This window comes from Cydia pomonella, chromosome 3, assembly GCF_033807575.1.
Source record: "Cydia pomonella isolate Wapato2018A chromosome 3, ilCydPomo1, whole genome shotgun sequence".
NCBI classification, from domain to species: Eukaryota; Metazoa; Arthropoda; class Insecta; order Lepidoptera; family Tortricidae; genus Cydia; species Cydia pomonella.
In genome coordinates, this window is record NC_084705.1 from 2,427,713 (window position 1) to 2,441,851 (window position 14,139).

The window sequence follows — 14,139 nt, forward strand, 5'->3', positions numbered from 1 at the left end:
GGAGAAAAACACTTAAATTGATTATAGAAGTAGCCATTATGAAGGTTTATCGAGAAAGCGGGCTTTATTTCCTATTAAAAAGACTGATAAAGTACCTAATAGAAATAAGAATAAAGATACTGATTGAGTTTGCGTGATTTTTAAATGATTTAAAAAAGGAGGAGGTTCTGAAGCTACTTCACTCGGATCTATTTTGTTGTTTTTACAAGTTTTTATTTAACTTGTTAGGGTTCCGTAGTCAACTAGGAACCCTTATAGTTTCGCCATGTCCGTTTCATCCCTTGGTTAACAATTTACTATACTTTAAGCTCCAGTTTTGCTTATTGTGACGGAAGAGTAACTACGGAACCCTACCCTGAGCGTTGCCCGACATGCTCTTGGCCGGTTTTTTTTATTTAGTTATTGTCAAATCTTGTAAGTTAAATTTGACCCACTGCCCGATATCCGATTGAGCTGAAAATTTGCATACATATGTAAATTGGATGACAATGCAATATTATTTATATAAACTTAATTACACAATAAAAATAAGTACAAATGGCGGACTTAATGCCTTAAGGCATTCTCTACCAGTCAACCATAGGGCAAAATAGAAATTCTCGAATGTGGGTGCAGTGAGAAAAATAATTCAAAAGAAAAGACAACTATAAAAGTAATTTCGGGTGCCGTAGTAGATCCAAACGGGTCTCTATTATTTCTCATAAAGTTTTAAGTCATAATGTATTGTTTGTCCGCATTTTCGTTAGTCATAATTTGTTATTATCAGAAACGCGTAACTTTTCAGGATTGCCATAAAACAAACCTAACATAACTTATCTATAGAAACCTTACGAAAATCCTGAGAAGTTAACGGTTTCTGAATGATGACTAATGATAATCTGACAATCAACATTATGACTTTTAATAATTATGCCAATGTGATCCAAACATGTCGAGTGAAATTCGTCTAAATTCCGTGAGTGACCCTTTCTAGATATTATCCAAATATGATTCCTCCATTAATAAAAAATGCATAGAATGACTTTCATATCTACTAGTTATGAAATACCAGTTACAATTTAGTCAAGGGTGTTGATATATTATCAGCCAGTTAGGCATTGAATCCTGATAACGTAACCTTTTGGTGATGTCGTTGTATGACGTAATCTCTTATTTGTACTCAATACTCCTACGCTATTATGATACGTCAAGGTACAGAAGACATAACTTTTTAGTTAAGCACATATCATAAAAGGGTTAAGTGTAATCATTATTATTTACTAAAGATATTACGTAGCCCGTGACGAGTGGCCGAAGAAAGGGAAGTCGTTTGCCTAAAAGTGGGAGTGGGACACTAAACATACAAAAAAGAATAGGCTATAGAAAAAAAAGATCTTGCGTGAGTAGACAACACAATAACAAAACTTTCGTGAGACACACATATTAAATATTTTATATTAAGTAAAACGGGTCACTCACGTATTTTATGTCGAGCTATTTTGAACTTCAAATAAGTGAGTGACCCGTTTGAATATATTTTTTTCCCAAATTCATAATTTTGTTGTCTATTAAAACAATAACATGATAAATTCGTAAAAAAGATAGGTTTTCCGTTGTTGTTGTTTTTTTGAAAAAGCATTTTTATTTTTAATCTGAGCAGGTACCACGAAATAAATATTTTATGTCATCCACGATGACGCGCAGATTTGTCAAATCTAACCTTTAATAACATGGCATTACGAGTCAAGGTGTCGCGTCATCGTGAATGACACGATCTATTGAAGCCCGCAACTATACTTATACTTAATCCATAATCTTATCTTAATCTGCTACTTAGGGGAACATCTAAAATCTTATTGTCTGCAGACATTCTTTTTAAACATTTTTTATCAAACAGATTAAGTCTGCGAGCGAAACTTATATGAAAGGAAAATTGAGAACAATAAAATAAATAAATAATTAGTTTATTTTGGTTAGAACATTGTTACTGATGAATTCTCAATGTAACTTGGAATTCCGATGCCGTTAAGATTATTTTTTATACTACGTCGGAGGCAAACAACGTACGGCTCCCCTGATGGAAGCAGTCGCCGTAGCCTATATATGCCTGTAACTCCAGAAAAGTTGCCGACCTTAACACTCCGCACCCTCGTTCAGCTCTGGCAACTTACTCACCGGCAGGAACACACATAGTTTAGGGTCTAGTGTTATTTGACTGCGGTTTTCTGTAAGGTGGAGTACTTCCCCAGTTGGGCTCTGCTCTAGATCTGGAATGACATCCGCTGTGCTGTCTGTGCTGTAAGATAGAATAGAATTGTAACAAACAATTTTTTTATGCCCCGGCCTGAAATAAACGAATAATTTAATTTAATTTATGCATCTCCCTAAGGCGTGTACCACACGAAAAGGAAGGAATGTAAATTTTCGCACGCTCCTTATAGGCTTCGGTAGCTTAGATGGTTAAGAGCAATCGTACCGATATTCCGAAAGGTCAAAATTTTCCATTATTTCTCCATAATTGCTAATCTTTTATACAAGTTGGTCTTAAACTCTTAATTTGTGAACATGCGCGTTGAAAACCTACATATTACTTTATTGACGTATCCCATACCCAATGTAGTCAAAAGAAAACCTTTCAAGTCAATTTTCTATGATGAATATGAAGAAATGATATCACAGCCAAAATTTCATCAGTACAAGGTACTGAAGCTACTGAACCGGTATTTCGAAAGCCTTGGACTTGGTTCTCAGGCTGGTTCACTTTCTTACCTAATTATAAGAAGAATTCTGGTTTTTAACAGTCTGTGTAGGTATGTATGTAGTTGTGAGATGTAGTGTCGTGTGTTAAAAAAATAAGCCGGTTTTGATGAATGCCACCTGTATAGATAATATTTTCACTGATATTTTTCCTACCGCTAAAAATGTAATCAGCAAGTTAGAATCAGACCACTTAGGCCAATTAATGGTGTTTGAGGCTGTAAGGAAAAATACCTTGCGAAAACAAATAACTTTTGTACCAGTAACCTCTGACCGCGTGGAACGAATGAAACAAAGTTTAATTCAGGCGCTACCCTTTCTGTCTTCCAACATGAGTCCTAATGATATGTATAATTCATTCTTTCACACTTTTATGGAAAATTATAATGCGATATTTACTACAAAATCGGTCATGGTTAGTGATGCATCAGTTTTTAGTGAGTGGGCTACTGCAGAGTTACATCAACGAAGACGTGCATTGTATGCCTTGTATGAGGAACGGCGGTTCAATACGAGTGATGAATTTAAGGAATATGTTAAACAATATTCGAAGAAGTTTAAAATAGATTGCCATATCGCTAAGCGTAATTATTTAAGTCAAACAATAAAAACTAGCTCTGATATAATTAAAACAACGTGGAAAGTAATTAATGTGGAGACTGGTAGATCAAAGCAAAGGATGAAAGATCTTAAACTAAAAATTGATGACAAAATCGTAGATTCCAGTTTAGATGTAGCAACAGAATTTGAAAAATTCTTCACCGAGGTACCAGCTTCCACAACTAAGAACTTAAATTCATCACCCTCGTCTGCCGTTACACTGTTAGAAGAGAATGTCCCAGAATGTACTAGAAACCTTAATTTTGAACATGTGAGTGCCTCAGATATATTAAAGGCGTTTAAATCAATTAATGTAAAAAAAACTAGTGACCTTTGGGGAGTCTCCGTTCATACTGTCAAATCCTTAATAGAAGTTGTAGCGCCTGACCTGGTAGTTATATTTAATAACAGTGTTGACTGCGGTGAGTTTCCTGATCTAATGAAACATAGTAAAGTCACTCCTTTATTTAAATCAGGTAGCACATCCGACCCCACTAACTTTAGACCGATATCAGTGTTACCAACATTCAGCAAAATTTTTGAAAAAATAGTTTTGAGTCAGTTATTGAAACATTTTAACATTAATAATCTAATGCACAACAAACAATTTGGTTTTACACGGGGTCGCTCAACAACCGACGCTGGTGTTGAGCTAATTAAACAGATCTTCGATGCCTGGGAGGAGTCACAGGATGCTTTAGGTATCTTCTGTGACTTATCTAAGGCCTTCGATTGCGTCTGTCATGAAACATTGATCAGGAAACTGCACTATTATGGAGTAAGAGGCTCGGCACTGAATTTAATAAAGTCTTACTTACACGGTAGAATACAAAGGGATGATGTGAGTGGACAGCGATCACCGCGGGGTCATTGGTCTCTATGGGTGTACCGCAGGGATCAATATTGGGGCCGTTCCTGTTCCTTATCTACATTAATGACCTGCCTTACCTTGTAAAGACCCACCATGACATAGTATTGTTTGCAGACGATACCTCACTTATTTTCAAAGTCAAACGACAGCAACAAGCTTGCAGTGATGTAAACAATGCTATTTCTAAAGTAGTAAATTGGTTTAATGTTAATAATTTATTGTTAAATGAGAAAAAGACTAAGTGCATTAAGTTTGTTACAAGTCACATAAGGAATGAGCAAACAGGTGTCATTGTCAAGGATGAGGAATTGGAACTAGTAGATAGCACAGTTTTTCTTGGTATAACTTTAGATTCTAAACTACAATGGGGTCCCCATATTGCTAATCTCTCGAATAGACTGAGTTCTGCAGCTTTTGCAGTGAGCAAGATCCGTCAGTTAACAGACGTGAAAACAGCTCGATTAGTTTACTTTAGTTACTTTCATAGCATTATGTCATATGGTATTTTACTATGGGGTAGTGCTTCAGAGATAAATACCATTTTTGTTCTGCAGAAGAGGGCTATTCGTGCAATATATAAAATGTACCATAGAGACACACTTAGAGATAAGTTTAAGGACATTAACATAATGACAGTGCACTGTCAATATATTTATGAGAATATTCTGTATGTACATAAAAACATTGCCAGTTTTAAGAAAAACTGTGAAATACATAATATTAATACTAGAAATAAGCATAAGCTCGCAGTGCCCTTCACTAGGCTCCATAAAATTAAGAAATCATTCATGGGTAATTGTGTAAGATTTTACAATAAACTTCCTAATATTATAACTGAATTGTCTGTTAGTAAATTTAAAAATTATGTAAAACGTAAGCTTATCTCTAAAGCCTATTATAGCACACAAGACTACATGAATGATGAAACACCGTGGGATTAAGTGTGATTGTAAAGAATGAATTATTTATTGTTATGTTATTAATGATGAAATTGATAATTCAATGTATATATATACCGTATTTTTTGACATTTAGATTTTATTCTAGAAAGGTTCTAGACTAGTATTTTTATACAATTTTGATGTTTGACGATCTTTTTGTGAAATTCTTATTATTAAGTTTACCATATCTATAATAGTTCAATGTTTTTTTCTAGAACAATAATAACTGCATCAATAAATTGCTCTGATATTTAGATTAAGATGATATTTGTAAAATTTGACGATTTAAAAGTGCTTGTTGCTAGGCCTATTTGAATAAAGAATATTTTGACTTGACTTGACTTGACTTGAATGGACGTGTCACTCGATTCCTCTTTATGACGAAGGCGACTACCTATACTATATTGTCAGAATTTAAAAGTCGAGAATTTTTATTGCAATTATCCTCTGATAGGGTTTAGTTTACAATCAATACCGCTGTAGTAAAAAATGCAGAATTGTTTAATACTTCCATACTGCAAGAATCACATAGTATGAAAAGATTAATAACAACATATATTATCTATATACTAGTGTCACCAAAAACATATGACATTATCTACTCAATAATGACATTCATCATCACGTTTTTTGATCATTTTGCTTCATAATCTTTTGAATTGTTGAAAACATTGTCCATTGTTTGACCTTAACACATTGTATTAAGATTCACATTGGTCTGTTAACTTTGTTATTGTGTGCAGTTTAGAACCAACAACAACTTTGTTGACTTACTAAAAATAAACCTTAAGTCTTTACCATAAGGTTTATGCACAATCACTTCACATTATGAACGATGGCACGCATACCATGTGTTTTATATTTAGTACCGCGCTGTGCTCTGTGTACGATTCACGTTTCGCGCGGTTTAAGACCAGTTATCATTTTAAAAGCAGTATGGTTTGAATCGAACGGTACTTCGACAAAAATATAACCTTTTAGACTTTAAAACGGTGTGATTTTTATGCTTTGTTAAATAAAATTTGATTTATTGGTGTTGAAATGAAGAGTTAGGTTATGTACGCGTGATAAAGTACCAGTTTAAGTTATTGTTTAATAGTTACAAAAATGAAGAACTCTGAAGACCAGAAGTTGGAGGATGGACAGGAAACCAATGATATTACTTTTGAGGATGCTTTTGAACAGACAGGTAAATGTGTAAATGAAACCTGCGCTGTGGATTTATATTATAGTTTGGGTACTTTGTGTTTTAGATTTATGTATTCGTTTCATAAACGGATTAATTATTACAGTTATTACATCATTGTGTAGTCTGACAGTTTTGCCAGAAATATGTCATAAACATGACTTTTATGACAATATCTTTGGACAATATTTATTGTTTTTTTGTGTCATGTTCACATGAAACTTGCCATTAGTAACAATTTTAATGCAAATAGGTTCGTTTACGTCAAATAGTTGGTCTCGTCGATATTATCTTGGACCTTGAATGTATAATAATAAATGTAAACAATTTATTTCTCACGATTCAATGCAAAGAAACAATACGAGTTTTCATAGACAAATTAAATTATTTTGAAATACTTATAGGCATTATACTTTTTTAATACCTATAAAAGTGACCCCTCCTTGGTCACTCACGTTTTGCCAGTCTTGTGTGGCTCTCGATAAAGTTTCACGTTATGGACCGACACATGTCGAGCAATCTCCGATTTAAAAAAAACGTGAGTGACTCGTTTTAATATATTGAAAATATCTGACTTACGTACACGACATTTTTGTACCTAATATAAGTTAAGTAATGTTATATAGAAATGGCACCATTAAAAATCATACCATTTTAATTATTAATTTTAAGCCTAAAAACCCGGTAGAACACGTACCTTAAAATATTCTCCTAATTACCGTTGCATATTTTAGTTTAAAAGCGTACAAGTGCGAGTCGGACTCGCCCACCGAGGGTTCCGTACTTTTTAGTATTTGTTGTTATAGCGGCAATGGTCACGATCACGGTTCAGGAGATACAATCTGGTGACAGAATGAATGAATGAATGAAATACTTTATTGCGATAAACATGGTATACATAAAATGGTAGGTAGGTAAGGTGGGTAGATGGATGGTGGTATGGTAGGTAGACGGACGGACAGCGGAGTCTTAGTAATAGGGTCCTTTTTTACCCGCAAATATTATACATTAAGTATATCTTCACTATTGGTACCTTCATACTATAATCATATTCACCTTCATCAAATTGATTGTGTCGTAGAATTTGTTATGAGTTTGCCGTGGGTTCAGAAAGCGGAGTTTTTGAAAAATCGCACCGCTTTTTTAGATAAGTAACGTAATACGGTTGGCAAAAATTTAATTACCAATCTCGAGATTTTTTTCTAGGGACATCGCTCTATAGAATAACTCACCAACATAGTTCAAAGACTCATCATCACTGATCATTTACTGAGGATGGGTGAGGATCGAGGTGTTAAGAGAGCTTATTTGGGACAACCGACTGGTCGCCGTCCAGTGGGTCGGCCCAGATACCGCTGGAGCGACAGTGTACAGGCGGATCTGTGCCAACTCAAAGCCGACAACTGGCAGGAAGTGGCACAGGATCGGGACAGGTGGCATTCTCTCGTTTTGGAGGCCAAGACCCTCTTTGGGTCACTGCGCCACAATAGTTAGTTAGTTATAGTTCAAAGACGCACTTTAAGAATGTGTGACCGCGGCCGGCAAAACTTACCACTTTGTCGCTTAAAAAAGGAAAAAATATAATTTTTTAGTTTTTTTTATTATTAATACTTGCTATTAGTATTAGTGGGTCTCACGTGTAAAAAGTGAGAGTTTTTATGTCAACAACCTGTTAATTGCATTGTTCATTAACATGGGCATAATACTATTTGTGTTTTATGCCTCTCACCATAAGGATGCAATTACATCACCGAGTCAAACAATGGCGGTTGCCTGGCAACCGCATACATTTATTCGTCAGAATGGCCACGCAATTTCCCGAATGTTCAAGTTCAAAATGTCGGTGTATCGTGCCGAATTCCCGTGTTCTTGACAAGAATTTTCAGTAAATAAGAACTATTTCTTGGCATTAGGTCAGGTGAACGGGAGGTGAACTAATCCACTGTAATTGCACTCTTAGGGCTAGTTGCAACAACCACGTACAGATTAACGACAATCAGCAGTGAACTATTTCCCATATAATAAAATTTTGACGGTACGGTAACATAGTTTGGTGCAACCGACCCTAAGACTTTGAACTTTGTGATGCAAAGGAATGTGAAGTTTCGCCAACCCTAATAATTTCTTGTTGCAACAGTGAGCCAAACCGAGAGAGCCCGAAAGGTCCAGTGTCACCCCAGTACCGATATAGAGTTAACAGTTTTACTGTTAGAACGCATCTATTTAGGGAATGCAAAACGTAACGTTGGGAGGCTAAAGAGGGACATGATTGCCTTCCATATCGATCACAAAAACTGGGAGAGGCTCGCAGAACAGCTAGTGGACGGAGTGGCACAAACGTGTTGTGCAAGTTTTGTGATGAGACCTGGTTGGCCGCAAAGGTCGATTAAGTACCTACCTGTTCATAAAGCCATAATGCTAAAACAATATACCTACTTATGTAAAGATTAAACAGGATTTGGTACTTAACGAGACGTCAACCTAAGTACCTGGCTGCTTGTGGATTAGCAACAGTAGACGAAATTAGGTCGAAACCATAAAACGATAATATTATTAATGATTGCTAGTTCCGAACGAACTGGCAGGTTTACAACTATTACAAGGCTTAAAGTTATATAATTTAGTATTAAGACCTTGGAAATGCAGTTTTCTATTCTTAAGTACACGTCATAATCATTAACAAACAAAAAAGAACCGACTTCACAAAATTGTTTAAATGCCTTCATTTTATGGTACCTGTTAGCGGTTCCAAATAAACTTAACACTTCGTTGTCAGTAACACTCCCATCTTAAAAACCGGCAACACACCTTCAACTACTCTGGTAGTCCATGGGCGATAGTAATTGCTTACTTAGTGGGTATTGTACTTCACCTTGATGCACAGATAACCATGCAGTGTCATATTTTGTTATAATCTAACCTAAATTATCATGGTAGTGTTTAGTATGTAGATCTAGACTAGATGATCGATTAACCACGGCGTCCTTGAACCAGCGTGTTAGTTACCTGAATGTCAACAGTATTGGCTTCTGCCCGCGACCACGATTGTTTGGGATTAGAATAAATTTAAGCGGGTCACTTTCATTTTAGTCGTGACTTGACAACGTGAGTGACCCGTTTAAATATATTAAACTAAAGTTCTGTTTTCAAATTTTCTCAACTTGATTCGAATGTTACTCATTAAAAAAAACTAAATTAGTACGATAATGATGGTCAGTGTCTAAACTAGATGATCGATTAATCACGACACCCTTGAACCAGCATGTTCGTCAAGCAAATGTCAACATTGTCAACGAATCATAAATATAAGCTTACAGTTACACGATAACACTAATAACAATAAAGATTTGCTAAACATCAAACTCAGATAAATCCATCTGTCAGATTTTGCGATTTTGGTATTAAGAAAAGGTAATTTGAAGTTAAGCGACACAATATGTAGTAGATTCTGTCCGCTTCTTCGACTGCGTGGAATAAGAATATATGACGGGTCACTCACATTTTAGTTCTTGACATGGAAACGTTAGTGACCCGTTTTAATATATTTAATATGTCTGAACTTCAATAAAGTTTTAATATTAAGGTTCCCAGATTTCTCCCAATTTTTTGTCAATTTGTCAAAAAGATATAACCTAAAATATGAAGATTAACAACATTTGCATCTTCACCACTTATATAGTTGACAATCCTCAACTGTGTGTTTCTCCATAAACTTCCTGCCAGCTAAATTTATTTCAGATTAGGCCTAGTTTCAGAGATAGTTAAATGCTTTTCGAAATCATTCTTTCGCCATAAGTCGGTACAGAACACATTTTTGACTGCGGTATTGCCACTTTGAGGTCTAGTCTGGACATACCTATTGATTGACATCGAAAAATAAGAAAAAATGTATTCGAGAGGCTACCACCAAATAAAAAAAAATACTTTTTAGTTAATTTTAGGTTATGTGTTTATTAATAAAAATTACGGTTTATGTACAAAAAAAGGAAAAAAAAAAAACTTTTTTTTATCGAATTTCACAAAGGTCATATAACATTTTTTGCTTCTGTTGCCATCAGGAATGCACCGTTAAAAATGTTAAAATCCCTCGCAATGCTCATAGGCACCTTGTAGACCTTTTATTTGCGCACTATGGTACCTAGTACAACAAAATGTTCGCCGCAATTTGTACTATTGTGAATTAGGATGATGATATCATAAAAAAAGATAATAGTGTTTTGTGTCTGGACTAGATGATCGATTATCCACGATACCCTTGATTGCCAGCGTGTTCGTTACGCGAATGTCAACACGAATATTGGCTTATACGATAACACTAATAAAAACTCTGAGATCAAATCAAATTATTTATTACGTTTTGACGACCGGTTTGGCCTAGTACTAGTGACCCTGCCTACGAAGCTGATGATCTCGGGTTCAAATCCTGGTAAGGGCATATATTCGTGTGATGAGCATGGATATTTGTTCCTGAGTCATGGGTGTTTTATATGTATTTAAGTATTTATATATTATATATATCGTTGTCTAAGTACCCTCAACACAAGCCTTATTGAGCTTACTGTGGGACTTAGTCAATTTGTGTAATAATGTCCTATTATATTTATTTATTTATTTGTATGTCTTTCCCATCACGGAACAATGGTGTTCCGGACCTTTGGGAGGCGTGCGCGGAGCCGAAGCCAACACGTAGAGGTCCTTTTGACACTTTAATGAAATGTATTATTATTACATGTATAAATTTTAAGCTAAAATAGATGTCATATACTATAAAATATATGATAAAGCTCCCCAGTAGCGGATACTAGATTTATGTATGTGACAATTGTGACACCTATTTCGGTTTAAAATAAAATATTACTATTTTGTTTGTGTTTGACACCATAGTGGCAAAAGTACTGAGTCGATAAACGTAAATAAAAAGTCAATGTGTCACACAGGTGACATTGGCTTTATTTTCAACCAATTTTGAACGATAAGGGGATTTTTTTACAAAAACTACCGTCGTCGGGTTAAAGATTTTAAATTGATTTGCTTGAAGTTTGTTAAAGATAAGGTGAAAATATAAGTACCTAGTCCTCCACCAGTGAGACATATTTTAATTTAAAACATAATCTCGTAACTCAGATAGGTATATTGAAATTATTAAAATCGGTCACTTACGTTTTTATGTCGAAAATACTCGACATCATGCGCGCAATTTTCGTCTTTAAATACGTGAGTGACTCGGACGCAGATTGCATTTTATTTAAAAACGTGAGTGTCCCGTTTTATTATATTTAGTGGGACATATATTATTATGTTGACGGCATTATGTAAACTGACGAATGACGATGTGGTCGACTGATAATCGATAAATTGTGACCTTGAACTGGTGTATTTATTGCTCGATACTTGAATCGATCGATAACGGATCGATTACATCGGCTTACACGATCATTCTGGCTGATATATCGGCGTACATGATAATACGATCATAAAGATTAGAGGTAGTGACAGCTTATGTCACGTTACATGTCATTTGATAATGACTGGTTTGGTATTGTCCATTAGTTTCAGTACCTATTAATTTAAGTAAAGTAAAACAAATTGTTGTTTGTCGCAAAGTAAAAACTTTAGGTCTTAGGGCTCCTCTACATGATGGCCCAGCGTAGGCCAGCCTAAGGGACGCAGCTATGCGGTGGAATGAGATAGCAATATAACTTGCTCCCTCTAACGCATAAATGCGTCCCTTGGACTGGCCTACGCTGGGCCATCGTCTAGAGTAGCCATTAAGGTAACATTCGGATGGCAACTGCAAGAGCAGCGTTACTGCTGTCCAAGGCTCCGAAACCGGTTAAATTTCCAAACCGTTATCATGTACTTGGCGCAAAATCGTTTAATTTCGGATTCGTTCGTTAAACCGTTACTTGTAAACCGGTTTTTTGGAGAATATTTCCATAAAGTTCTTGTCAGATAAACCAGTTCAGAGCAATAAAAACTGGTTTATTCCTATGTTGGTGTTTTTGTTTACGCGACACACCACCAGGCCGACCGGCCGTCTCGTCGCTCGTCGACTAAACCGGTTTATTTAGGTTACAATAAAGTTTTTAAAACGTTCGCGTTCTTATTAAAGTTCAGAGTAAAACTAAAATAAACCGGTATATACCGATATTTATCAAACCGGTTCCAAACCTTGCTGCTGTGGCGTTGACGCGTGCTGGTGTCAAAGTCAATTTCCTTGATAAAAGGTGTGACGTATTAAGTATATACCCCATGTCATTTACCATGGCGGGATTCCACTTGAAACTGCACAAAGAGAACCATAACGATCTATTGTTTAACAATTGCTTTACGGGCTCTGCTCTTCAAAACCAGCGTGTGTTCAAATAATAACACAAAAGGATCAAGACTGGACAGTTACATGTAAGACACGACGCCGCAAAAAAGTTTGCTGGGTATCTTTTCTTGTTTATACGTTTAAATGACCGTCTCAAGTGGAATTCCGGCATGGTAAATGAAATGGGGTATAACCGCGCCCGTAATCCGTAATGGCAAAATCTGCCACGTATTTTATCAAGAAAATTCACAATGACATCACTCGCGCTAACGCGTTAGCAGTAACGTTTCGACTTTCGACAGTAATGCAGAGGGCTTACCGCGAACTACGTTCGTCGTGTTGCCTCCCTATCACACTTACGTACGAATTTACAAGAGCGACAGAGAGGCAACACATCGAACGTGGTTCGCGGTAGGTTGTCGTGTCATCGTCAACCGAACTTTACCTCAATATACGTGTAGACATATCAGTACCAGGTCAATACGTATGAACGTAGGTCATACTGAACAACGCTAACTATACGACCAACACGAAAGCTGCGAATAAAATTGGCTGTTTCAAATTGGTAATCGCTATCAGGAAAGCAAGGTCTTTCGTGCCAGTTCGTCGCACAAGATAATCTATAGAAGTCTGTTCGCAAAGGTTATTGCATTTGCAGGTGAATGCGCACGAGCGGAAATTTGAATTCTCGCAGGCGCAGACGGGTTTAGCTCTCAGGAAAACCAGTGTAACATGTAACGCGACTGCGTAATAAAAAAAAATCTTTGTAAAACGATTTACAGTCGTGTCATCCACGATGACGCGCAGATTTGTCAAACCTATGCTTTAATAACATGACAATACGAGTCAAGGCACGCGTCTTCGTGAATGACACGATCTATAATATGACGGTTCGTTTCGGTTTTCGGTTGTTTCAATGGAAAAGAATTTAAATGATAAGTTACCTAAGGGTTACCATACCTCTGTGTCTGTTTCCGACTAATATGTTAAATAGGAAGAGATACACAGAATTTAGAGCTTACAGGGGGCTTAGGTAAGATGACAATTGTTAGGAGAAAGAGCCAATAGGAACTTGTGCCACCGTATGCTCCATGTGCATACGAACCCTTTAGGCATGGAACGCTACAACTAATATATGGAATTATCACGTGACTTTTCGTAGCATCTGCCATCCTGATATTTTTTTATTTCGTTTAGCGTTTTTCGATGTACGATTGTCGTCTTGTCTAGGCCCCCAGGTGTTAATAAAGCGCGACCCAGGAGGTGTGACAGTAACATACCGTTGTAATGTTCGGCCAAGGTATGGTTGGACCGGACCGATACAGTGTTCTGTGTACGATGCTTGATTTATATAAATTATCTTTATTTAATTTACTCGTTGTGTTCTATCTAATTAACCATTTATTCATTCTATGCTATTTTATGTCTTAATTTTTGTTGTCTGTTACCCTCCGTGATTCTTCTCACTTGATGGTCTCATCGGAAGATC

At 36.1% G+C, this 14,139-nt stretch overlaps 1 protein-coding gene and 1 long non-coding RNA gene across 2 annotated transcripts in view; one reads left to right on the forward strand and one right to left on the reverse strand.

The window, feature by feature from the left end:
- Nucleotides 1-1,927: 1,927 nt before the first annotated feature.
- LOC133515776 (uncharacterized) lies at nt 1,928-2,852 on the reverse strand. The gene is made up of 2 exons (XR_009799067.1): nt 2,749-2,852; nt 1,928-2,275 (listed from the first exon to the last, which is right to left on the reverse strand). It is a non-coding gene; the product is annotated as an uncharacterized LOC133515776 (long non-coding RNA).
- A 3,150-nt stretch (nt 2,853-6,002) lies between these two features.
- LOC133515775 (synaptic vesicle glycoprotein 2A-like) overlaps nt 6,003-14,139 on the forward strand; it is a 28,110-nt gene continuing 19,973 nt past the window's right edge. Inside the window, exon 1 of the mRNA XM_061848359.1 lies at nt 6,003-6,337. Coding sequence (XP_061704343.1) covers nt 6,256-6,337 — 82 coding nt within the window. The 5' untranslated portion in view covers nt 6,003-6,255. The remainder of the gene's footprint in view (nt 6,338-14,139) is intronic.